The sequence below is a fragment of the Onychostoma macrolepis genome, chromosome 21 (assembly GCF_012432095.1).
Source record: "Onychostoma macrolepis isolate SWU-2019 chromosome 21, ASM1243209v1, whole genome shotgun sequence".
In the NCBI taxonomy this organism is placed as follows: Eukaryota; Metazoa; Chordata; class Actinopteri; order Cypriniformes; family Cyprinidae; genus Onychostoma; species Onychostoma macrolepis.
In genome coordinates, this window is record NC_081175.1 from 28309777 (window position 1) to 28337241 (window position 27465).

The 27465-nt window shown below is 34.1% G+C and overlaps 1 protein-coding gene across 7 annotated transcripts in view; it reads right to left on the reverse strand.

The window, feature by feature from the left end:
- Positions 1 to 27465, reverse strand: part of LOC131529434 (transcription factor 4-like) — a 177017-nt gene that overhangs the window by 29041 nt on the left and 120511 nt on the right. For 5 of the 7 annotated variants that reach the window (XM_058759169.1, XM_058759166.1, XM_058759171.1 and 2 more), the window contains 7 exons: positions 11747 to 11852; positions 9135 to 9268; positions 8883 to 9018; positions 7949 to 8019; positions 6888 to 6966; positions 3832 to 3908; positions 1732 to 1941 (listed from right to left, as the gene is read on the reverse strand). In XM_058759169.1, the coding sequence (XP_058615152.1) occupies positions 1732 to 1941; positions 3832 to 3908; positions 6888 to 6966; positions 7949 to 8019; positions 8883 to 9018; positions 9135 to 9268; positions 11747 to 11852 (813 nt within the window). Of the gene's footprint in view, positions 1 to 1731; positions 1942 to 3831; positions 3909 to 6887; positions 6967 to 7948; positions 8020 to 8882; positions 9019 to 9134; positions 9269 to 11746; positions 11853 to 27385 lie in introns of all 7 variants that reach the window. The other 2 variants (XM_058759173.1, XM_058759168.1) reach the window with 2 other exon arrangements.

Genomic DNA, 27465 nt, shown 5'->3' on the forward strand with positions numbered 1-27465 from the left:
GCTATTTATTTAACTTTTTAAAATAATAAAATAAATAATGAAAACTATATTGCTTTTAACTAAGTTTTATTTAAGTTATTTTAGTATATCAAGTTAAACTACATCGTCTCCTTAAATTATAAAAAAAAAAAAAACTACTAGAAAGCTTTTTATTTTTATAGTTTTTCTTAATATATTATATTTATAAATTGTTATTATTTTCATTAAAACCAAAATGAGAAATGTTGCTTTATAATTAGATGAAATTTAAAAAGTTGATAAAATATTTTATTTTATTTAACATTTTTTAATTTCAAGAAACAATTTTAATGGTTTTAATTAATTTTTAAAATAATAATAATAAAAACTGTATAAGTTTTAATACAATTTTATTTCAGTTTTACAAATTTTAATAGATCAAGTTAAACTAAATTAAAATGTTTCCTTGAAATATCAAATAAATTCCTTGAAACGTCCTTGAAAAATGAAATGCCATTTTATTATTATTTTTAATATGTCTTTTTATAGTTTTGTTTTAAAGATTTTACTTATAAATTTGTATTTTTTTTATTTAATCACAAATGAGAAGTATTGCCTTGTCAAACAAAATAAGTTGCTATTTATTTAACTTTTTAAAATAATAAAATAAATAATGAAAACTATATTGCTTTTAACTAAGTTTTATTTAAGTTATTTTAGTATATCAAGTTAAACTACATCGTCTCCTTAAATTATAAAAAAAAAAAAAAAAACTACTAGAAAGCTTTTTATTTTTATAGTTTTTCTTAATATATTATATTTATAAATTGTTATTATTTTCATTAAAACCAAAATGAGAAATGTTGCTTTAATTAGATGAAATTTAAAAAGTTGATAAAATATTTTATTTTATTTAACATTTTTTAATTTCAAGAAACAATTTTAATGGTTTTAATTAATTTTTAAAATAATAATAATAAAAACTGTATAAGTTTTAATACAATTTTATTTCAGTTTTACAAATTTTAATAGATCAAGTTAAACTAAATTAAAATGTTTCCTTGAAATATCAAATAAATTCCTTGAAACGTCCTTGAAAAATGAAATGCCATTTTTATTATTATTTTTAATATGTCTTTTTATAGTTTTGTTTTAAAGATTTTACTTATAAATTTGTATTTTTTTTATTTAATCACAAATGAGAAGTATTGCCTTGTCAAACAAAATAAGTTGCTATTTATTTAACTTTTTTAAAAATAATAAAAACTATATAATTTGTTTTTATTAATTCTTATTTTGCTTTTAGTTATTTTTAGTTATAATAACTGAAAAATGATAAATGTTTCCTTGGCAACTAGCTGAAATATCATGTAATTTTTATTAGTTTTTTTTTTTATTTTTAAATGTGTCTATATAATTATTTTTTTAAATAATTGGTTTTATTTATTATTTTTTATTTAAACACCAAAACAAAAAAATGTTGCCTTGTCAGCTAGCTGAGTTTTTAAATATTTACTGATTTAATTTCAAGTAATGACAGTGTTTTTGTTTTTTGGTTCTAGTTTCAGTTATTAGTTTGATGATTTTAGCTTTAAGTATAATAACTAGGTGGCGCTGCACACATGATGGGTCAATCGAAACAGGCTGATCTAGACACTAATGATCGAATAAGAAGAGACACACAGAGATGTGTGACTCGCATGAACATCCTCTCTCCGCAGGAAGTGGCCCCAGACGGCGGGAGCTCAGAGGTCAGAGGTCAGCGGCTCTTACCATGAGCGAGTGTCTGTTGGAGGGCAGCAGTCCGCCGCTGTATCCGGCATTCAGGCCGCCCATGGCTCCGTTGTGAGAGTGAGACGGAGTGATCAGTCCGTGCATGTCTGCGTGAGTGCCGGGCATCGCTGTGGACGGACCGACCGCGTGACTGCGCAACACATGGATGGCATCGTCCAGCCGCTCCAGCCTGTCCTCGATACGACTCTGCTGCAGGACAGAGACACACAGTCAGCATGATCAAGCTAGGGTTGTGACGGTGAGGAAATTCTCCCACCGGTTAATTGACGTGTGACAACACCGTCCGTGCACATTTTACTTTCACTTTCAAATTAGCGTCAATTCAGCGTCAGTTGCTTGAATTCAGTTTTAGCAACAATACAATACAACGTAGAACATAGAACTTTTATTAACAAAACGAATAAAATACACCATGCTATATGCCTAATATAAAATAACAAATAGCTTACACAAGGTTTAGGTACACAAAACTGAAGATCAGTAAACAATGTGGAACCAAATAAATAAGAAACGTACGTTTATTAGCAAAATGAATAAGAAAGCTTGGAAACAAGGCATACTTGATGCAAAAAAATAAATAAATAAAAAATACACAGTTTAAATAAATTAAAATGTTTAAAAAAACTTCCAATATCAGCTTAGATAAACGGCAGAAGTCAACAGGCTTTTCAAAATCCAAAATATTTTTAAAACAGGTGCTTTTGCATGTCGTTTTGAAGCTCTTGTCTGTCTCACCTCACTCTTTTTGTCAGCTTCTCCTCGCGTAAGAAATTAAATCTGATCTGTGATGTCACTGAGCAGTCGCGTTCAGTTTTAACTGTAGTGTCTGTTCTCTAACTGAACTAAATTATTTTTATTACTATAAAAAAATCAAAATGACGGTGAGGGCGGTCACACCAGATACTGACTGGTTTTCGGACCCCCCGGACCCCCCCAATACAGTAAAACTGCACATTTTCGAGTGGCCTTTTATTGTGGCCAGCCTGAGGCACACCTGTGCAATAATCATGCTGTCTAATCAGCATCTTGATATGCCACACCTGTGAGGTGGATGGAGTATCTCAGCAATGAAGAAGTGCTCACTAACACAGATTTAGACAGATTTGTGAACAATATTTGAGAGAAATAGGCCTTTTGTGTACATAGAAAAAGTCTTAGATCCTTGAGTTCAGCTCATGAAAAATGGGGGCAAAAACAAAAGTGTTGCGTTTATAATTTTGTTCAGTATATATATATATATATATATATATATATATATATATAAAATTAATTTTGCCCCCCCAATGTTCAAGACATGGTTACGGTCTTGCTTATTATTATGGTTGAATTGGATCATCGAAGGTCAGTAGCAAAGACATTGGTTAATAAAATGGGATTAAATGCATAAATGATTTTTTTTGTTATTTAACATATTTAATTATTGCAGGTTTGTATAATATTCTGAGTTTGCATTTGACTTTTTATTAATTTTGAGGAACACTGAATGTGTTTTTGTGCAGGTGAGATGATTTAGTCTAGAACTACAGTAAGATCGTGTTCACACACAACGCTCTGCACTTACTCCTGATTTCTCTCAACATGGCAACACAAGAGCTGTCAGTCAATACATGAGAAACACAGTCACTGGAGTTACTTATTTGAAAAACTAACTCAGGTACTTCCTTCTAAATTAAAAAGTAATGCGTTACTTTACTAGTTACTTAAAATAATGTAAAGTGATTATGTAACTTGCGTTACTTGTAATGTGTTACCCCCAACACTGGTAGTCATATTTCCAGACAAACACTTACTGGACTGAACCTGCTCAGCTTTACTTGATTCTCCATCATTTTCTGGAAAAATCAGTGCGTCTCAAATCTGATAATCAGGATCTTTTGAGGAGCGTTTGTTTCCAGAAGCTTTACTTTCACTGCTCCTCAGCGGAGGAATGATCTTCCCAAGCCTCCAAAACATCTCACATCTTTTGAGTAATGTGTATTTGTTCATCGCTCGATCAGCATTGCGTTGCGTTATGTGTTTGGATCATTTCAATCTCATCTTGTAGGAACAGAGTTGTGTTTCTGTGTCTGTATCTCTCACCAGCGAGTGCAGCGGCGGCTCGTAACTCGGGGACGAGGCTCCCTGACCGTTTCTGGACCAGACGGCCGTACTGGCAGCTAAGGAGACAAAAACATCAACATCATCACAGAGAACAACAACCGTCTCGATCTGCATCCTGATTAACAAAACAAATCAACTGCTTTTGTAACTGCTTCATCTTTTGACCAGTAGGTGACAGTCTTCTTTAACTATCACTGATATACTGTTATAGTTTTGTTAATATTTTGAATTAGATTTGTTGTTTTCTGTTTTCAATTGAATTTTAGTTGAAGTCTGAACAATTTTACTGTTTTTTTTTTTCATTTTGATTAGGTAAGGTTTTTTTTTACTTTCACTTTTTTAAGTTTAAGTTAACTATAATATAATTTCATTTTTTCTACTATTCAGCATGTGCAAAATTACCATAAGATTGTGATTTGTATAATCCTTTCTAATTAGTATCACTGAGACAGGGTTATTATAGTTAACTAAAACTAAAATTAAAACCACACACACACACACACACACAAAATCAAAACAAAACAAAATATTGGCTACCTGAAAAAAAATAAAGGTTAACTGAAAAAAAATAAAATAAAATATAAATTTTTTATGGCAACATTTCTCATTTTAACTTAGTTTAACTTAATGTACTAAAATAACTAAAACTCATATACATATACACATATCCCCATATATATAAATAAAACCAAAAACTAATAAAAACAACAAAAGCACACAACAAAATTACTAAAACATTAACTAAAATTAAAATGGAAACAAAATTTGAAAATAAAAAGTGATTAATAAAAACTATATAATATTAATAAAATATTAATAAAAACTATAATAGTATCTCAATCATAAAACAACCCTGCATTGAAATACAATTTAATTTTTTTTTTTTTTTTTTAATTCTGTTGTATTTTTGTCATTTTTATAACTTCTTTTAATATGTCTGTAATAACATCTTATTTTATTTTATTTTAACTAATCAAAAATGAGAAATGATGCCTTGGCAACTAGCTGAAATACAACAATTTAAAATTTGTATGTTTTATTTGATTTCAGTTTGATTTAATTTCACCTGAAGCTTCATGAATATAATGGTTTTGCTTTTATTTTCGAGAGACTGATCATGTTTAATCCTTGTTTATGTGGTCAAATCTTTCTTCTGGCCTAATACAGTCCCCTCATATCCTATAAATCTGTATTTTCCCATTGATCTGACACTCAAACGAGCCCAATTAATCATCACTCACTCCGGTGGAATAAATACCCGGTCTTGTCTTTGTAGTCCAGTTTTCTTGATGTGAGAGCAGCGGTGATGTTCAGCTGGTGGGCCATCGGCCGCCTGACCCTTCCTTTGATAGGTGACGACCCTCATGCTAATAACACCTCGTTATTCTTTCATTCTCGAGTTAAGATGCAAACTCGTTTGCGGCGGCCGGTTCACAGCGGTAATTATAGAGGAGCGGCACTCGTTCATCCGTTCTCCCTGACCTTCACCTGTTTGCGTTTGCGGCATCCGCTCATTACGTACGTCGCGTCTAATTATGTTGTGTTTTTTCAAATCGTACTTCTTTACAGAAACACGCATTTCAGACGCTTCCCTGTATTATTAAACCTCATTTACAAATGCTAATTAGCACATAATTACAGCCACATTCATGTGCAAATAAATTTTGCATGTATCCGCGCCGCCGCAAATGAGAAAATTATTAAATTAGTTACTTAAACTTCCCTCGCATGTTTAAGTTTAAATATTAATTTGCAGTTGCGCATTTAATGGTTGTCGGTTTAATAACTTTGGCACTCGGAGAAATAGCAATTAGGCGGCAGTCGTTTCCATAGCAACGCGAATAATGACTCGTTAATCAGGCCTTGAGATGAACTGTGTTTCAGAGTTTGAATCGAATATGAAGAATGAAACATATAAAAAGCTTTTCAACTTGAAATCAATGGCTTTAACAGTGCGAAGTATATATATTAAGTAATTTATTTTTTATATGCATAAAATCAGTTATTTTAGTAGGCTATCATTGAGATACCATTTTTTTAAATTTTAAAATAGTTTTTATTTTTTAATTTTTCATTTCAGTTAAAGCTTTAGTAATTTTGTTTTGTATTTTTTATATTGCCTTGGGAACTAGCTAAAATGTTTTTGTTTTTTTATATTTTATATTATTTCAGTAATATATTATTTCATGTTTATTTTATTTAAAGTAATGAAAATGTATTTTTTTTGTATGGTTTCAGTTTTAGTTAACTACAATAACAGTGAATAAAATATCCAAATGACCTAAATAAAATTTGCTAACATTTGCAGAATACAACCAAAACACACATTATCCCAAAATGCAATGCACTTGACCTTTCCTTTCCAGTGTGACACATTCATTGGACTGACAAAAGTTAGATTTTTTATTTTTTGCTAAATATTTTTTTTATTTCCAGGATAACTGGAATTAAGCTTGTGGTCATGTGACAACCATTATTTTTGTTTTTTTACATAAAAAAAAAACAAAATATTTTAGTTATTTTAATACAAGACATGTTTCCTTGGCTTAAATATAATATATAAATATCTAAATTAATTAAAATAAATATTTTGTTTCAGACTTGACATTTCATTTCCAATATGATGTATTTATCTGACAAAAGCAATATATTTTCAGTGAAAATTTTGTTAAAATTGTAGTTCATTTTGTTGTATGTTTTTGACTTTTTAAATATATTTTTATATGTCTATATAGTTTTATATATTTTTATTTCAGTTTTAATTTGACTTATTTTAGTACAATGTAGCTGAAATACTTTTTTTTTAAGGTTTTAATTTTAGTTAACTGTAATAAACCTGGTGGCACATAAATAACAGTACTCAGTATATATTGCATTCTAAAGCAGTAAACAGAGTAATCAGGTGACTGACATCAGTGCAAACAGCTGTGTGTGTGTTTAAACTCTGTTGAGAATACACACACACACACACACACACACACACACACACACACACACACACACACACACACGCACACACACACACAGTGTGTTACCTGTGAGCGAGGGAGGAGATCCCACAGGAGTGGACGGGTTGGATGAGAAGCTGTTATTGGTGTGATCGGGGGAATAGATCTAAAAGCACAACAAACACACACATCATCATCATCATCATCATCATCAAGCTGAAACATCATCTCTACAGGAATCAGTGTGTATGAATCCACATTCATCTGAATGATTTTGCTGGCTAAGATGTTTTTTGAAAGGCAACATGAATTTACATCTCACAATTCCGACTTTTGTTTTTGCCACAGAATGAAAAATAAAAACTGTAATTGCGATTTAGTTTTTCTCAGAACTGCAAGTTTATATAATTCTGAGGTTATATTTTGCAATTAGAAAAATAACTGTTACCCTAGTAAAAAGAAATATATTTAAAATACATTTATTTTATACTAAGTATAGTTCAAATCTATTAACATATTTACTGACAGACTGATATAAAAATTATAATTAAAATTTACTTGGCATATTACTTGTGTACAATGCACGTTTTTATATTAAGTCTAAAATGTGATTTAATGTCACTTTTGATGAGGATTGTATGAGCTTTTAATAATATCGGTCTTTAAATGCAAAATATTTAAAAGTGTACGTGCAATAGTTCCACTTTAGCACAATCAAATATACTTCAGTATATTTTTAGTTGGAATTCAGCATTACTTCTGCACAATTAAAGTACATTAAGTACAAAATTAGTTGTTCCAATTTAGCAGACTTTAAGTATACGAGTTTAGTATACTAAAAGTATAATTGCAGGACATAAATATAAAAATGTATTTGTAGTATGCTTAGCATGAAATATATGTATTTCAAATACATTTAAGTATATTTATTTTTTCACTAGAGTAGACACAGTATAAACTCAGAATTGCCAGAAAAAAAGTCCCAGTTACCTTTTTTATTATTTTTTTATTCAGTGGTGGAAGCATAACAAAACATAAAACTCAGAAAAAACATCATTAGAGAAGTCGAATGTGTGGCGAATGCGGTTTCATGTTGCTTTAGATCATGTGTGTATCTGTCAGGGTCTGCGTTAGACCTGGTCACTCACTGAAGCCAGAGCCTTTCCTAACGCATCTCCCGTCTGCGAGCTGCTGGCCGCTCCGCTCGGCGCTCGATTCGCTGAAACACAACAGATCAGAGAGACTTCACACTCCTGTTCATTCAAAGAAGACTTTAAAATAACACTTTAAATGATTTAATATGAGACAAACAAGGGTTTAAAAAAGCTTAGAATCAAAAATCATATTTCTTGGATAAATGGAAATTATTACAATGTTAAAAGTTCATGGAAATATATTAGTGCTGTCAAACGATTAATCGCATCCAAAATAAAAGTTTTTGTTTACATAATATATGTGTGTCTACTGTGTATATTTATTATGTGTATATATAAATACACACACATGCACATATATATTTAAGAAAAATATATTATGTTTAGATATTAAATATATTTATATATTATGAATAGAAATATTTACATGTAAATATTACATGTAATAAATACACAGTATACACACATAATAATCAAATTGATTATTAAACCCTGATTAATTTAATTTAATTTAATTTAACACTTAAATTAGTTTTAGTAAATAAAAAATAAAAAACACACACGGAGTCAGATAGGTTGAGAACCACTGCTCGCGGCAGTTAATATTTACTTCAGCTTCACAAAAACATTTTGAAAACAGAAAATGTTCATGCCATTGACAATGCTGATTTCTGAACTGACAGATGGAGGAATGACTAATGCTGCTCATCAGTCGATCAGAAAGAGTTATGGATCATCTTAACATGGCTAAACTTGTTGATTAATCACTAATGTTGTTGGGCAGCTGAACCTGATCACCTGCATTTCCCTTAGCTACTTCTCATTTATTATCCTAATATTCCACCTTTGCTTTAGTTTGCACTGTGATATAGTGACAGAATTGAAGTGAATCGAATCTTCACTTGGCTTTGATTCGGCGGGGACTCACCCATGACGCTGTCTGTCCCGTTGGTGGTGGCGGAGCAGGATGCTGTGCTGTAGTGATTCGTCCCGCCGCTGCGATGGAAACTGGACATGGGAGGAAGACTGGGGTTAATCTCAGCTGACGAGTGCGACGGGTAACTCTGAAAAACACAGAGAGGGAGAGCATTTGAGACAGGTTCATTTCATTTTCATTCAAAGACAGTTCATAGGTAAACACACACAGTATCATTGTCTTTGACTTAAAAAATGCGCTCACGAGTCTGTCGTGCGGATGCAGGCCACAGTAGCTGCTGCTCTGAGCGCTGTGTGTGGAGTTTCCCAGCATGCTGTTGTATCCAGGCTGATTCATACTGCCAGACGAGCTCCATGGGTCTGTACTGTGATGACCGTCTGAAATCACACATGCCACCTTCAGCTTGCCACCTTCAGCGAGGCAAAATAAGGGACACCCATTCACGACCCCCAAAAAAACAAAAAAACAAAAACAAAAACAAGAAAAAAAAACATGCTCAAGTATGTAAACTTCCAATATTAATATTGTTCTTTTAAATTTGGTTATTTATAATTATTAATTATTATTAGTATTTTTTTTATATATATAGTTCTGCACCTGTTACCTGGATGGGATGAAATATTTTTTGCCTAAATTAGGGCTACATTTATTTGTCCCATTTTTTATCTAATTAATTTAGCATAAAAAAAAAAAAAGAAATTTTAAATGCCAAATTGTATATGACATTTTTGATTATTTATTATGTATATATTTATAATTAATATAAATGATAAATTAATAAATAGGGTCTAACATTAATTATAATCTATTAATTTATCTGCCTAATAATGTCTAAAAACATAATAATTATCTACCAAGCTCTGATAATATATGGAATATTATATTAACAGACTATCCAAATTTTGAAATGCTTCTCTGCAAACTGCGCGTTCATTAGTTACTGGACAGACCCACTGATAACTTTCCCATTCAGCCCTACATCATCTGGATGGGTGGCAACCCTACATGAAACCCACAGATAAAACATTTAGCATTTTTAGATAGTTTCTAAATAGTCGCTAGGGTGTTCTGAGTGCTTAGGCTGTTGCTATGCAGTTGTTAGGGTGTTCTGAGTGCTTAGGCTGTTGCTATGCAGTTGTTAGGGTGTTCTGAGTGCTTAGGCTGTTGCTATGCAGTTGTCAGGGTGTTCTGAGTGCTTAGGCTGTTGCTATGCAGTTGTCAGGGTGTTCTGAGTGCTTAGGCTGTTGCTATGCAGTTGTCAGGGTGTTCTGAGTGTTTTAGGCTATTGTTATGGCAAGGCAAGGCAAGTTTATTTTTATAGCACATTTCATACACAGTGGTAATTCAAAGTGCTTTACATAAAAGGAAGTGAAATAGTCATAAAAAAAATTAAAATAATAATATTAATCACAATAATAAAAACAATGAATTATTAATAATAATAATAATCACAACAATAAAAACAAGGAAATTATATAAAATTTGATTTAAAATGAATTTAAAACAGTTAAGAGTAGAAAATGATTATACATAAAATACAGTGCAATCAGTTCGGACGTAGCACAGTGCTCATTCAACAAATGCACGGCTAAACAGATGAGTTTTGAGTCTGGATTAAAATGTGGCTAATGTTTTAGCACATCTGATCTCTTCTGGAAGCTGGTTCCAACTGCGGGCGGCATGATAGCTAAAAGCAGACTCCCCTTGTTTTGTGTGAACCCTTGGTATTTCTAACTGACTCGATCCTAATGATCTGAGTGGTCTGTTAGGTTTATATTCAGTGAGCATATCTCCAATGTATTTAGGTCCTAGGCCATTTAGAGATTTATAAACGAGTAAAAGTACTTTAAAATCAATCCTAAATGTAACTGGAAGCCAGTGTAAGGACCTGAGGACTGGTGTGATATGCTCAGATTTTCTGGTTCTAGTCAGAATCCTGGCAGCAGCGTTCTGGATGAGCTGCAGCTGTCTAGTGGTCTTCTTTGGAAGGAGACCATTACAATAATCCACCCTGCTGGTGATAAAGGCATGAACAAGTTTCTCCAAGTCTTGACTGGAAACAAAACATCTAATTCTTGCAATGTTTTTGAGATGATAGTATGCTGATTTAGTTACTGCTTTGACATGAATACTAAAACTAAAACCCAAGAGTTTTGACTTGATTTTTAGTTGTTTGACCCCTAGAGTCAAGGTATGCATTCACCTTGAGAACTTCATCTTTGTTTCCAAATGCAATGACTTCAGTTTTCTCCTTGTTTAACTGAAGAAAGTTCTGGCACATTCAACTGTTAATTTCATCAGTGCATTGGCAGAGGGAGTCAATGGGGCTGTAGTCATTTGGAGATAAGGCTAGATAAATCTGGGTATCATCAGCATAGCTGTGATAGGCAATTTGGTTCTTTCTCATTATTTGACTTAGTGGGAGCATATACAGGTTAAACAAGAGCGGTGCAAGAATTGAGCCTTGTGGGACTCCGCATGTCATGGATGTCCACGTAGACTTATGCTCTCCTATACTCACATAATAACATCTCCCTTCTAAGTATGACCTGAACCATTTGAGGACCATCCCAGAAAGCCCGACCCAGTTTTCCAGTCTCTCTAGAAGTATGTTATGATCGACAGTGTCAATGTAGTTGCTAGGTTGTTCTGAATGTTTTAGGCTGTTACTATGCAGTTGTTTGGGTGTTGTGAGTGTTTTAGGCTGTTGTTCTGCAATTGCTAGAGTGATATGAGTGTTTTAGCCTGTTGTTTGCAGTTTCTAGGGTGCTGTGAGCTTTTAGGCTGTTACTATGCAGTTGCTAGGGTGTTCTGAGTGTTTTAGGCAGTTGTTTCATCTGGTGTGTGTGGTTTACCTGGCATAAAGAAGGAACTGGGAAAGCTGCTGCCCGGTGCTTTAGAGGACGGGTAACCTGGTGAGTCCCGGTTGTAATCGGCAGTGCTGGCGGATGGTGCGTAAACCTGAAACACACACACAAAACACGCTGTGATCAGGACGACCAATGACATAAAACACACTTTCGTTGTACATTTCTCTACATATTTTATGCCATGCATTAAGAACCATCAGGGAAAAGACAGAATCAGAGCGAAACTCTTTCCCAGGAAAAAAGTTCATGTTCCTAAAGTGTTGCGACACAATAATTTAGTGCAAATGTGAGACGAGCAGCTGCGGCGGATCAGTGATGACATCAGCACACAAACAGCAGAGCATTCCCGTCTGGAAAACTGTGCTGTAATGACTAGCAGGAATGCTGGGAACATGCCGGATGGGAATACGGAGTTGGGATAAACACAGCGGATGTGTGAGGACAGAACGACCCTCAGAGATACCCCTCAAAAACAAGAACACAGGCGAAGAAGAATCACAACTCAAATGTTTCTCTTGTACCAAATGTAGGACAAATGGAAACTAAGTTGTGCCTGATCAGATCTTTTTTTTTTTTCTCTAAGGAATTGTAGGTGAAAAATCTGAGACAAACATAAATTAAGCTCAACTGAAAAATTACAACATCTCCAGAGCTCAAGGGTGGAGTTTAAGGAGTTTTATGGAGACCAAGAGACTTCAGCACAGATGGAGGACTTTACTTTCCCATGAAGCACCTCACACACACACACACACACACACACACGTGTCTGTGAAAGAGATCAGGCTGTGACTTTAGGGGGGCTCAATAACATGGAGATTTTGTTCTGGCTGGTTCATTTCTGCACCTGTCCAGAGTTAACACACACATTTCTAGGTGTTTAAAGTAGTTTTTAGGCCGTTGCTATGCAGTTGCTAGGGTGTTCTAAATGTTGTTAGGAAGTTGCTAGGATAATGACAGTCTTTTAGCAGTTGCTATATAGTTGTTAGAGTGTTTAGGCTGTTTCTATGCTGTTTCTAGCGTGTTCTGAATGTTTAGGTTGTTGATATTCAGTTGCTTGGTTACACTGAGTGTTTTAGGCAGTTGCTAGGATGTTTTGAGTGTTTTACACAGTTGCTAGGGTATGCTGAGTGATTTAGACTGTTGATGTGCAGTTGCTAAGGGTGTTGTGAGTGCTTTAGGCTCTTACTATGCATTTTCTAGGGTGTTTTGAGTGTTTTAGGCTGTTGCTATGCAGTTGCTAGGGTGTTCTGGGTGTTTAGACTGTCGCTATGCAGTTGCTAGTGTATTGTGAGTGTTTTAGGCTGTTGCCATGCAGTTGTTAGTGTGTTCTATATGTTGTAATCTTTCACTTTGCAGTTGCTAGGGTGTTCTGAGTGTTTTAGGTTGTTGCTATGTGGTTGCTAGGGTGTTATGTGTGATTTCTAGGTGTTTTCTTGCTGTCTGGTGTGAGTAGAGTCTCAGTGATGATGTGATTCAGGTCTCTCTTTCAATGTGATTCACTTTCAGTTGTTTTCTGGTTCAGCAGGTAAAAATAGTGTGCCTGATCAGTCAGTAAAATAGCAGCAGACTCATGATGTGAGGAATCATTCATGTCTGGGGCTCAAACGCTGCAGGAGTGAGTCTGTTTACCGCACCAGATCAGGAGCAGATGGAGTGAAACCAGAGCAGTCACGAAAGCCACAATACAACACACCCAACACACACAGAGAGTCTCGCCCCTTGCACCTCATCAGTGTGACCCACTCGCTGCACCTGTGCTGAACTGACCAACACACACACATGCAGGAGAACACACACTTTATATGTTCAACATCAAGACCAACACACACACACTTAAATGCTCCTACTGAACATACAACAAACCTAACTAACCTAACCCTAACCTAAAAAAACTAGCATTCAGTCTTCTTGATTTCTGAGAAAGCGAGAGAGACAATTAGTTTTAGATTGTTGCTATGCAGTTACTAAGCAGTTGCTAGGGTATTTTAAGTGTTTTAGGCAGTTGCTAAGTGATTTCTAGGAGTTTTTGAAAGTTTTAGGCTGCTTCTGTTCAGTTACTGAGGTGTTCTGAGTGTTTAGGCTGTTGTTATGTAGTTGATAGGGTATTTTGAATATTTTAGACTGTTGCTATGCAGTTGCTAAGGTATTCTGTGTGTATTAGGCTGTTGATATATAGTTGCTAGGGTTTTTTGAATATTTTAGAATGTTGCTATGCAGTTGCTAAGGTGTTCCGAGTGTTTTGGGCTGTTGCTTTGTAATTGCTAGAGTATTCAGAATGTCTAAGATTGTTTCTGTGCAGTTGCTAATGTGTTTTAGACTGTTTTTATGTAGTTGCTGGGGTGTTTTGAATATTTTAGACTGTTACTATGCAGTCGTTTCGAGTGTTTTAGGCTGTCGTTCTGCTGAGCTGTTCTGAGTGTTTTAGGCTGTTTCTATGTAATTGCTAGAGTACTGTGAATGTCTAAGACTGTTTCTATGCAGTTGCTAGGGTGATCTAGGTGTTTTAGACAGTTGCTAGGGTGTTATGGGTGTTTAAGGCACACACACACTTAAACGTTCCTGAACATACAATGCTCATGTTTGTGAAACAAATATTCAACAACTTAACAATCTAACATTTGCTCTTCTTTTTGAGAGAGAGAGAGAGATGCGGAAGGAAGTTCCACCCTCACTTTGGACTTTATTCCTTCAACCTGCAATTGCTATAATGCTGTACAGATGTAGAACAACATCAAGAGCTCCAACACACACACACACATACACACACACACACTGGGGTCTGGCTTTACCATCAAACACTAATCTATTCCACATGAACCACAGCGAGCACACACACACACACACACACACACACACACACACACACACACACTCACTCACTCCCTGAGGAGAAGCGGCTTCCTGTGGCTTGATTAGGGAGAACTGTGCAAAGACAAGTGCCTCCCACAACAGCACCTGTGACTGTGTGTGTGTGTGTGTGTGTGTGTGTGTGTGTGTGTGTGTGTGTGTGTGTGTGTGTGTGTGTGTGTGTGTGTGTGTGTGTGTGTGTGAGTGTGTGAGTGTGTGTTTCAGTTCAGATGTCAATACAGCCAGGAAACACTTTACACACACAACTAATGGAGGGAGAGACACATATAACACACACACACACACACAGATTTTGCTGGTTTCTATCAGGTAGTCAGTTCAGCCTGTAATAAAAAATAATAATAAAATAATAATTATAATAAAAATGCTAATAATTACATCACAAAAATGTAAAATAATAGATAATTTTAAAATAAGAACAATCAAAATAAGCTAATGAAAAGACAATATTTAAATAGAAAAAAACACAATTAAATAGAAATAAAAACATTTAATTTGTTGATGAAAACCTAATTAAATAATGAAAATATAAAATTATTAAATATTTTAAATGATAAATAATCAAAATATAACACTGAAAAGGAGTGCAAAATTAAAATAAATTAATTTGAAATAAAACAATAAAAAAGACATGAACGTGAATGTGTTGTTAAATTAATTAAATAGTAATCTAAAATCTCTCTAGGAGTCTGGCTGACAAAAAACGTTCAGGAATCACAGATTTAACAACAATGCAAGCTTCACTTTGTGCTTTTAAAGCTCCTTTTAAAGTTAATTTCTCCAAACTGAAGGATGAGATGAAATCAATCTCTGTGATGATCAAATGCATGTCATGATAAACATGGACATTACAGCTCGTATTGAAAGCAGAATATTCCTTTAAGAACAATGACAGGTGGAGAAAACACACACATGCACAACACATCTGGAGCCGATCAAACACACAAACAATCACACACACAACGCTAACGAACTTCATATAAGAATGAGAGGAAACAAAGAGACGAGAGAGAAAGAAAAGAGCGCAATTCAGTGTTTATACTGAGAAATCAGTTCAAGATGTGAGAGATGGACACACACACACACACACACACGTCTGATCAAAGACACAGAAGCTTTTAATTGACCTCTAATTACATCAAATGAACCTGGAGTAACATGTACAGCTGGAGAGAAAAGACAAAGAAAAGAGGAAAAAAGACAGGAAAAATAGATTTTAAAAAATTATTTAAAAATTAATAATTATATCATAAAAACTTAAAAAGAAAATAAATTAATGAATTAATAATTCTACAATAAGAACAATCTAAATAAGCTGATGAAATGACAATAATTCAATCATAAAATGTAAAATTATAATACATAAATCATTTTAAAATAAAAAATAAATAAAATAAAACAAAAAAGAACAATTAAATTAAAAGACAAGACAAGAAAAGACAAAATAGACAAGTAAAATTAAAAAAAAGAAAAAGAAAGGAAAAGAAGCCAAGATAAGAACAAATAACAAAATATTAAACTATAATAAAATATTAAACCAAACAAACTAAAAATAATACAAATAAATTACATAAAATTCTATTAAAATACAAGACAAAAAAGACAATAAAATAAAATAAAAACAAAACTATCAAAAAATTACTTAAACTACATAAAATTATTAAACCAAATATAAACTATTAAAATAAAATAAAATAAATAAATTATAAAAAAGAGAAAAGAAAGGTGTGTCGAGGGTGGTCATGGTCAGGTCTGAGGTCGGTGACCTGTGTGTGTGTGTGTGTGTGTGACTGACAGCTCGACAGTGTGGCCTTGCTGTGTGTGTTGCCATAGTGATGGCAGAAGAAAGCGCGTCAGATCTGAGTGTGTGCAGCACAGATGGTGCCGAGAGCATCCGCTCCACACTCGCTCCATACTCATCTATCTGAGTACTTTACTCAAACACACACACACACACACAGATCCAGCAGCTTGAAGCCATGCGCTCACAGGCCGTGTGTGTGTGTTCTCTGTTTCAGATCAACAGGATTACGTGTCGAACGCTGCGATGTTTCTTTCTTCTCTTCTTTTCTCTCATTCTTGTCTTTGTCAGGATCGACAGCAGATCTTTGTTCTCTAACAGATTTACCCTGTTTGATTACCGTGATTTACTACTGCTAGAGCCCCCTAGTGGAGCCACACACACACACACACACACACACACACACACATCATTACAGCTTTTTTAAAATTGCTTAGACACTAAAAGTGATACGTGGGGCCCACTTAATGGAACCATTCACTCATATACCTAATCTTTAGACCAAGTCTGCAAAACTATAAGCGCATTACATGCTTTAAACTCTTTGACAGTAGTTTGATATTGAATAATATGTATTGGTATTGAATAATAGTTTGATATTGTAAAACAAACTTTTTGCAAAACTCTAAACAGTTCTCTACATTACACACATCATTTGAAACTAAAAAACCTTTTGTTTAATTTTGGAAACCATTTTAACACCACACTCATTTACTGATGACCTACACACAGCGATACATTACACACACATACATTATTTGTTTACTTAGTAATCTTTTATTTTTTTTAGAAAGAAATTGTGTTTATTTATATTTTTATCTTCTGCCAAAATAAGACATTTTAATTTTGTCAGATGAAACTTACTTTTAGGGACAATTTAGCAATTGCACTTATTGCAAATATATAATACATATACATATATATAAACAATTGCTAAATTTTTCCTAATTATTTAAAATAACTACAGACTCAAATCTTAATAGAAAACATAAAAGTTTTACTTGATTCTATGGATATACAATTGTAAAATGTTATTATATATATATTTATATTTACCTAAAGTTATTAACATTAAAATATGGGATGCATGCAAAGCAAATGTATTTAAACGGCCCGTTTTATGCACAATGGTGTTTTAGATGGGAAAAAAAAATCAATAAAGTAACTTAAGTTCATTTTAATATAATAAAAAGAAAGAATGAAAAATGAATGCACTGAATGCAGTGCATGGAAGTTTAAAAAAAAAAAGGTATTCATTGAAGTGCATTAAAATGTCATTTGCATACTATAATTCGTGGTATATGAATATAGCGGTACACATGAAAACAGCACATGTTTACCCATCTGAGAGAGAGACTCAGAGAGACGTGGCATGTGTTTATAATCTGAGCGTCCAAATGTTTCTGCTTGAGTCAGAACAGATGAAGATATTCTTCTGCTCTCTTCTGCACTCCATCCATCCTGAGATCCTGAGATCATCTCACCAGCATCAAACACGCGCCGCTTTCTTCTGTCTGTCAGCACGGGACCATCTGAAGAAGTCTTTCACAATGCTTTCTTTCAAATACAGACTTAAAAACATGGGTAATTGTAGATATATCTGTATTAAATTGTCTTTCTCAGAAACCTTGTTACCTTGTAAATAAAATAGCCTAAATATCAGAAAATATATGGTTATGTATATAAAATGCTATTTAATACGCTAATATTCATTTTATATATTTAATATTATATACATTTTTATATTTTATATTAATGCAATTATAAAATTGTCCCTAAAAATTTAAATTAAAATGTCTTATTTTGGAAAAAGATTCAAATATACATGAGTTCAGTTCAAAATCTGCAGAGTTAGATCTAGAAAAATCTAAAGAAAAAAAAAGAAAAACTTATTTTTTTACTCTCTTTATATAAATATCAACTCTCTCTACATATATACATATATAACTCTAAACAATTTTAATATATAACTAAGTTTCATATATTGATATATTATATATGCACTATAGTATATTTTACATTGCATATTATATATTTCATATAAATACACTCTAAAAAAACGCTGGGTTCAGCCCGTATAGGGTCATTTTATTGGGTTGTTTTTAATATTTTTAACCAGCTGCTTGGTATTTCTTCTGTAACTAACTTGCTGGGTCATTTTTTCCTACCTAACCGCTGGGTCGAGTCCGTCTCTGATGAAACACCCAGCTGCTGAGCTACAGACAGATCGCGGGCTTTTTGTGTCCTCTACAGGAGAGAGCTGTTCTTCAGCGAAATAAAGGTTTGTATACATTTTATTTCATTTATAAAGTCTTTACTGTGCTGTAAATTGTATTATTTTATGCAACGCAACATAAGGACGAGATGTCAGTCAGCTGCGTCAGCATGATGGAAACACCTTTTGCCTTGCATAACATAAATGGATTTTATACTGAGTGTAATTTAATTTGATGTTAAAATATGTTCTCTAATCTCAGTACTGTTTGTTTTTGGAGTCAGTCTCTCCGCTACGAGTGAAACGCGAGGCCGCGGTCTAAAGTTCGCAGTTCCCCCGCAAACAGCAGCCCTTCACCGGCTCAGATTTCAGCGACACACCGGAACGAGAATTAGCACTATTTCAGTAAAAAGCGATTACAGAGAACAGTTGAATACACTTAGATTAAAATGCTACTTTAAATGTTACATGTTTTAAGTCAAAAATGCTTGTTAAACGAGTTTAAATGTATGTAATATTGTAAACTATGTTGTATTCACCCAAATAAATTCACTTTCTCTTATATTGTTTGTCCATGTGTTCTTGCTTAATAATTAAAGTTCATCTTTTGATTGTTGCTGTTGCCTCTAGTAATTCTGTGTGTGTTTTTTCATTTCCAGTCCATTTTAAGCCAGCAATATAATAATTTTTAAACAGTAGATGACTTAACTAAAACAACCCAGCATGTTTGGTAAAAACTTCGAACTTTTTCAAAATAACCCAGCATGTGTTCTGTCCAATGTTTGTATATATAAATATATACAGAGAGAGAGAGTAACAATATAGTATATTATATAGTATTATAGTATATTATATTAAAATCTATTTCAGAATTTTAAAAATAATAATTTTAATAATATTTAAATATTAAAATTCATAATTTATTTTGAGATGGAGATTGCAAACACTTCAAAAATAAAATCTTCATATTATAAAATCACACAGAAATCTCTTTTTCCCGATGAAAAGGCACCTGCTTCACAGAAAGACTCACATTGAGCTTCAGAGCCTGTATGTACGGATACAGCTCTCAAACTGACCACATAAACAGGAAATGACACTCATGTGTCCCGTCCACCCCCACAGCCTTATGGGTAATGAGAGCCACTCTGTGCCTCATTCACTTCTCCAATCAAATAACTCAACGAAAGCACTTAAAACACACAAACACCTCTAGAGAGAGAGAGAGAGGCAGAACGAGAGAAAAACCACACTGGAAAACTGGGAAAAACCAAAGCGTAAACATCCTAGTCAGGCTTTCATCAGGCTTTCAGCTGAGTTTGGCTAATTTAGATCATTTAGAGGTAGTTTTGCATTCTGTTACAAGAGACAAACTATTAACACACACTCACACACACACACAGGTGACGGATCTTTACAACAGGCTCTTTATTATTTGTGAACCCTTTCAAGGTATAGAGCTTTTGGCAAGTGACCACAGCGCTTCTAATTTAACCTAATTACTGCCAGATGCTTCAATCCACACACACACACACACACACACTCCACCATGTGCAAACAGGCCAAATGAACTCACAACTCAACAAACACAACAGATGCAATGATGTAGATGGTTTTCGCTTCAGTTTTGCATCCTGAAAACTTCATATTTTTCATGATGCTCTGTGTGCAAAAATATGAACATAAAAAAGAAAAGGGAAAAGAAAGAGAGAACAGAAAATGAAACAAAAAGACAAATGGAAAAAAGAAAAATAGTAATAAAATAATAAACATTATTACAATATTAAACCAAATATTAACCCATAACAACAATAACAATATTAAACCAAATATAAAATCAAAATAAAATACATTTAAATTCAAAGAAAATAATATAATAAACATAAAAGTAAAAAAAAAAAGAATAACAAAAATAAAAAACTACTAAAATATTAAACCAAATATATAAAAATAAAATAAATGTAAATTAGAAAAGAAAAAGAAAAAGAAAAAAAACACATACATTAAAATATTAAACCAAATTTAAAAAGAAAATAAATAATAAAATAAATGTAAAAGCATAAAGAATAAAAAATAAAAGAATAGAAAACAGAAAAAGAATTTAATAAAAAATAAACGAAACAGGGGGGAAATATTTAATTATATTAAACCAAATATAAAAATAAAATAAAAGCAATTTAAAAGAAGAGAAGGTGTGTCGAGCGGGGTCACGTTGAGCAGATGCACACAGACACTCAGTCAATCACACGCGCCAGTGTTTGTGACCCACAGGAAGTGCTCGAGGAGAAAATGGGCGGCAGAAGATGGCTGTCGTCCAAACTCATCTCCATGGTGATATTCTAACAGCCCTTTCAAGGGACGTGAGAATCTGATTGGTCGGCCAGGTGACCGCGGCAGAATCCGATTGGCCGTCCGGGCGGATTCGGAACCTTCGCAAAGAGCCAAGTAGAATGTTCCGTCCCATTGAGATCCAGTGCTCTGGATAATTCCCTGACATTCCATCCAGCCATTAGCGCCATCAGCGCCGCGGATCTGATCCGCTATCAGCTCAACCTCGCACAACTGCCAAATCAATTTCAGAGGATTACCAGCAAAGATTGTGGAAATCTGGAAAGGTTTAAGCGCGACTCCAGGCGAGCGGAGGAAGAGTAACCTTGGGAAACAAAAGTCAAGCGAGGAGCAGATGAGACGGCCGTAATCGAATGATTGTGAACGAGGATCCTGTCCAGCATCGCGAGCTGGTGACGAGCCAGTTGGCACACGGACAGATGATTAACCGTCACCATAAATAATCAATTGATGCTAATAATTAAAAAAGAAATTTCAAAGACAATCAGAAAGCACACACAAGCAGCTGTTCCAGATATAATAAACATATCATTTTTCTGCATTTTGACATTAAATATACATCAAACGGTTTACAATTATGATTTTTTTTTGGTCCATCCCAAGCATTTATTGCAAAGTAGATTCAAAATATGCAACGTAAAACTTTAGTCACATTAGTTTCACTAACTGAAACATGGAAGATTTAATAATGCTCATACTAATATTGCACCGAGAAAACATAATTATATATATTTATAATTACCAATAAATGAATTATTTGTCATTTGTAATTATAGAAATTAATATTCATATTAATATTCATATATTTCAATTCATATCAAAATTTACATATTTATAAGTTAACCAGCTTCTGTTAGAGCTGTGCCCTCTCTGCCAGTATTTAAATACCTGCTTAAAAAACATCTTTTGCCAATAGCTTTTATCTAGCCATGTCAATTGTATTGTTATATTGCGTTTTGATATATTTGTTTTATTTCAGCTGTATTGTACAGCACTTTGGATCAACCGGTAGTTGTGTGAAAGTGCTTAATAAATAAATAAATATTTACTTTTATTTTCAATGTGTATGAAAGTTAATGTACAAAGCACATTACAATCATAACACTTCATTTTATATTGCCAACAAAATAATGTAGAATAAGTCATAAATATTCAACATATTTCCCAGCATTGCAGGAAAAATACCCACATATTGAACAAAATGCACTGAAAGGACATATTTATATATTTATCATTATAAATAATTATGTATAATTATATAAATTCATATACTTTAATTATATTAACAGCAGAATTTACATATTTACTTCTATTTTTATGTTTTACATATTTTTTAAAAATGACACGCACCATGATCATCATACGCAACATTTATAACTAAACTATGAATTATTTATCATTTATAATTATGTAAATTAATATTTATATATTTTAATTCATATAAACAGCAAAATATACATATTTAATTTAATTTTCTATTCATTTTTACACAAAATATTTACATGAAACACCTTTTAACACACGTGATATGACACACTTCCATGAACATGGGTAATTTTATGAAAGTTAATGCACAAATTACAAAAATTAATAGCTAATTTTATATTGTCAACAAAAAAACAAAAAAAACATTCAATATATTTTCCAGCAGTGGTCCATACGGTGCAGAAAAAAAACCACACACATATTGAACAGCGTGGGGAAAAAAGCATCTATCGTGTTTATGTCACCATCATGACCCCATGACCTCAGAAACACACACACACACACTCAAACCGCAGGCACTGTACTCATGTTGTCATCTGTGTTGCTTTTGCTTTTGTTTTTAGGCAGTCAGACAAACTATTATTACAAATCACAGTTGGAGCTCGACAAGTGTGACCAAACTCAACCGCTGCTAACCAGCATCATAAAAACACAACACAGAGATCTCAACAGTGTCTCAAACTGAGCTCAGATTTGTCAAGACGGACTCAAATGCATCTCACCAAATGAAACACAACGTAAGCGAGAGCTGCGAAAGCATCTGAAGAGCAGAAACACACACACTATAGAGCGCTATAGATCACCAGCGGCTCATTTACACCACACGTGTTACTAAGAAAGACAAAGTGGACATTAAATAAACAAACCAATCAGGCCGAGATCACAAACCAGACGCGAGAAAAAGCCAAACCACACACACACACACACACACACACACACACATAAAGTTAATTAGAATTAAGATGAAGGCTTTGTGTGTTTCATGTGAAGGGTCTGTAATGGTGAACATATGGACTGAACGGCACTTCAGACGGCCGGATCACAGACGCATTATTAAAATAATAAAACTACCAGGATCAAAGACTGATTACTTCAACATTGCAAACTTGCGGCCGTTTTTCCTCTGCTGCTATTTTAGATCGAGATTCAGCCGCCGTCCAGCACATGTGTGTGTGTTTAGCTACAGTTTTGCACAAAACTGTCTCTAAAAAAAAGTTAAATCTGACAGAATACATATCTTATCTTAAAGATACAAATAGCTATCTATCTTAAAGGTAAAAATATATATAAAAAAAAATCTTTTAGACAGTATAAAAACATATATTATAAAAATAAAATATAATGCTAATCTTTCATACAATATAAAAACACATCTCAGACAAAGTGTGTGTTTGGCTACAGCTTTGCACAAAATTAGTCCATTAAAAAAAGGATAAAGTCTGACAAAATATCTATCTTATTCTAAATATAAAAAGAGTTATCTATCTTAAAGATTAAATTATTTAAAAAATAAAATGCAGATTTTTTTATACAGTATAAAAACATATGTCTTGGACATGGTGTGTGTGTTTAGCCACAGTTCTGCACAAAATTGTCCCTAAAAATAAGACAAAATCTGACACAAAAAAAAAAAATTATTATTCTTATTTCTAACATGTAAACAGTTATCTATCTTAAAGATAAAACTATTTAAAAAATAATGGTGTAAAAACAATAGTCTATGGTATGTCCTCGTTTCGATGAACGTGTGTGTGTGTGTGTGTGTGTGTGTGTGTAAAATCTGACCTATTTCTATGCTAGAGTGTCTTAAAACACACTTGGCTTCGAACCAGCTGGACACAAAGACAATGAGATACAACTCAAAACAACAACCCAGACCAATCGCATCCAGCACAACTGACTTTGAAACTGCTAATATTGTTACTTAAGCATGATAAACAGCTGGTGTTTTTCCTGTTTTCTGATAAAAAAGCTTCTTCTAAATGGTCAAATGTAATAATAGGAGCATCCTGAGTTCAATCACGTGACCTGTTCGGATGCACGAAAGCATTGCTGCGAATCATTTAACGTTCCTGCGTTCAGAGGTGAAAACAACCTGCCGATCTGCGAAGGTTTGGCACAGAAAACATTTGGCAAGAGATGAAAACTCCAGACCGATGACAGGAATAAAGAACGCGAGATTCTCCGGCTCGCACACAAACCACTCGCACTTCAGGAATATCATCACAAAACACGCAGCAGTCAACATTCTCACGGACCGAGGAATAATAGTTTAGACACCAAATATTGTTTATTTTGACCACTACATTTCACTTACTCGGCCAGGAAAGTTCAGGAAAGTTGTAGAAATTAAAATACATGCCAAAAATAAATAAATTGATGTCAATTTCCTCATCCTTCCCTGGAGAGAGAGAGAGAGAGAGACAGACAGATGGGGAGAGAGAGAGAGAGAGAGAGAAGAGATGCTACAGAAGTGTCTGTCTCTCTGAAGGCCTCAGTCACACAGTGTCTCTCTCTCTCTCTCACACACACACACACACTCTCTCTCTCTCTCCGTCTCCGGGACAAACCCCAGTCATCCCGGGAATGTCGGGGGTCTCCGTACCACCCAGACCTCTTCCGACAGATCAATGGGGCTACACATGATCTCTGGCACACACACACACACACACACACACACACACACTTGTCAGATTGTGGACGGCAGGAGCGTAAATCCATCGGGACTCGAAGGAAACACACAGCAAAGGAAAGCATTCAGGATTCATCATCTCTTTAAGCCAAATAAAAAAAAAAAAATCTGTAAAAATATCTATCTTATTTTTAACAAAAACATTTATCTATCTTAAAAATAAAAATAATTAAAAAAATAAAATAGGGATCTTTTATACAGTATAAAAACGTCTCAGACACAACGTGTGTGTTTAACAACGGTTTTGCACAGAACCGTCCCTAAAAATAAGTACAATCTGACACTTATCTAAAAATTTTAAAAATAATAATAAACAAGTGATCTAAAATGTAAAAATGGGAACAGAATAACAGAATAATACATCTATCTATCTATGTTAAAGTAGATATTTTAAAAATATATTTTTTCTATTGTCAGTTAAAAACATGCACTTGAAAATCTGAATTTTCTTAATAAAAGCACAGATTATATACAAACAAGGACAGATTTTGTGTGTATGCTTGCTGACTGTTTCCATTTCAGCAACGTTTGGTCTGACTTGAAATGTTGCGTAACACAATGGGATTATATTAATGCTGTTTGTCACAAACACTCCAGATATGATGTCCGTGAGTGTGTGTGTGTGTGTGTGTGTGTGTGTCCATACAAACATCGGCCATTTGGACGGAAGTAATTAGTGTGCTGGAGGAACTGCACAAACGATTTATAATTTTTTAAAACATCTGGTCAATAGATTGTACTATATATATATATATATATAAAACGACAAAACAGATAAATAATACAGTACCCATCAAAAATACTAACTTTTTTGTTGTTAAAACCAATTACGCTCAACAAAAAATTAATCATGATGTAAAAAAATGTAACTTAATAAAAAAATGATTCCAAACTAATATTTTGAATGAGTTGAGATGTAAAAAAGCAACCAAATGGTTATTTCAAAAACAAGGAAACATTCTTTTAGTTCCAGATGACTAGTATATTCCACATTCGGGTGTTTTAAAGATCTCTGAGGGTGAAATCCCGGCGTGAGAGTCTCGCTGAGCTAATTAAACTGAAGGAATATTCACACGGAGTCTTAGCATAACAATGGCGAGCGGCCGGCGCTGTTTAAGCGCAGCTCGTGTGTGAAGAGGCCTTTTGTTTTTTTGTGCAGCTCTTTTGTGGATTCATTAGTCGACCCGACATCCTCCTCCTGCTCGACACCAAAACCTCGAGAACCGGGTCGCCGTCGACACACACACACACACACACACACTCGCCCAGCGCGGCCCGGAAAACTGCGGCGCACGGACGGCCGTGTCGGGGGATCCAGAGATGTTGTCCTGCAATTTTTTAACTGTTAAAATAGCAGAATAAACAATCACAGCAAGATGCCTGGCAGCAGATCAAGATGGGCACAAAGCTGCAACCCAGAGATGCACAACGACACACACACACACACTGTTTATTAAAGAGGGCACAGGGATGCCAGGCCACATTAGGACACACACACACACACACACACACACACACACACACACACACAGGCCTATGCATTTGGTCGGAAGGCGGGAAAGTCCAACTTATCACCGGCCAACAAATTTTTCCCGATGGCGGGAATGCACAGAAAATGTTTCGTTTTGTCTAATGTGCATAATATTCACATAGATGTATAATTGCTCATATGCTACTAAAACTACACATATTACAGTTAAAGAATCTGCTTTACACAAAAATGTAAATGCACATGCAAAAATACCATAAAGACTTCAAAAGGCCAAAGATCAACACTCACAAAAAATCTGCATTTGCAAGGTTCCTGTTGCTCACACACTGCAAAAAATTTTTTTTTTATTCAGCATTTTTGTTTTATTTTCCATTACAACATACTTAAAGATACATTTACTTGAGAAGCAAAATTACTTCACATATGAATAAAAAAGACGTTGATGAGACAGAAAACAGGCCTTCAGTGACCTGACGGCCTGGAATCGAGATGCGCTGACCGTACGTTACGATAAATAACATCTGCGACGTGTAAATATCTCTCTGTCTCTCTCAAGGCCACGCTTGACGTTTCTCAGGACCGAACTTCTAAGAAGGGCAGCTCACGTTTCTCACACCTTTCATTATTTTACACCAGCTCTCAAACACATGCGGATTTGGGAAGGTCTTTCTTTTTTTTGCCTGCAGGAAACTTTCAGTGTTTTTCAGCTTTGTTCATCAGAGCTCAACTGTCTCCATTTCAACCAAATCTTATATCAATTATCAAACGCTTCGGCTTAAAACAACATTTCTTATCACACACACACATTTTTCCCATCTCTTCCCAGTTCAGAGCGGATCACTCACTCACTCACTCACTCTCACACACACACACACACACAGATCAGAGGTGAATGACAGTTGACTATCCGTCAGATGTCATCCGCATGCGTCTGTACTCACCGCTTTGCCGTTATAGTAATACATGAATGATCCACCGCTCACCCCCGGGATGGTGTACGCGCAATACATGCTTCTGTTCC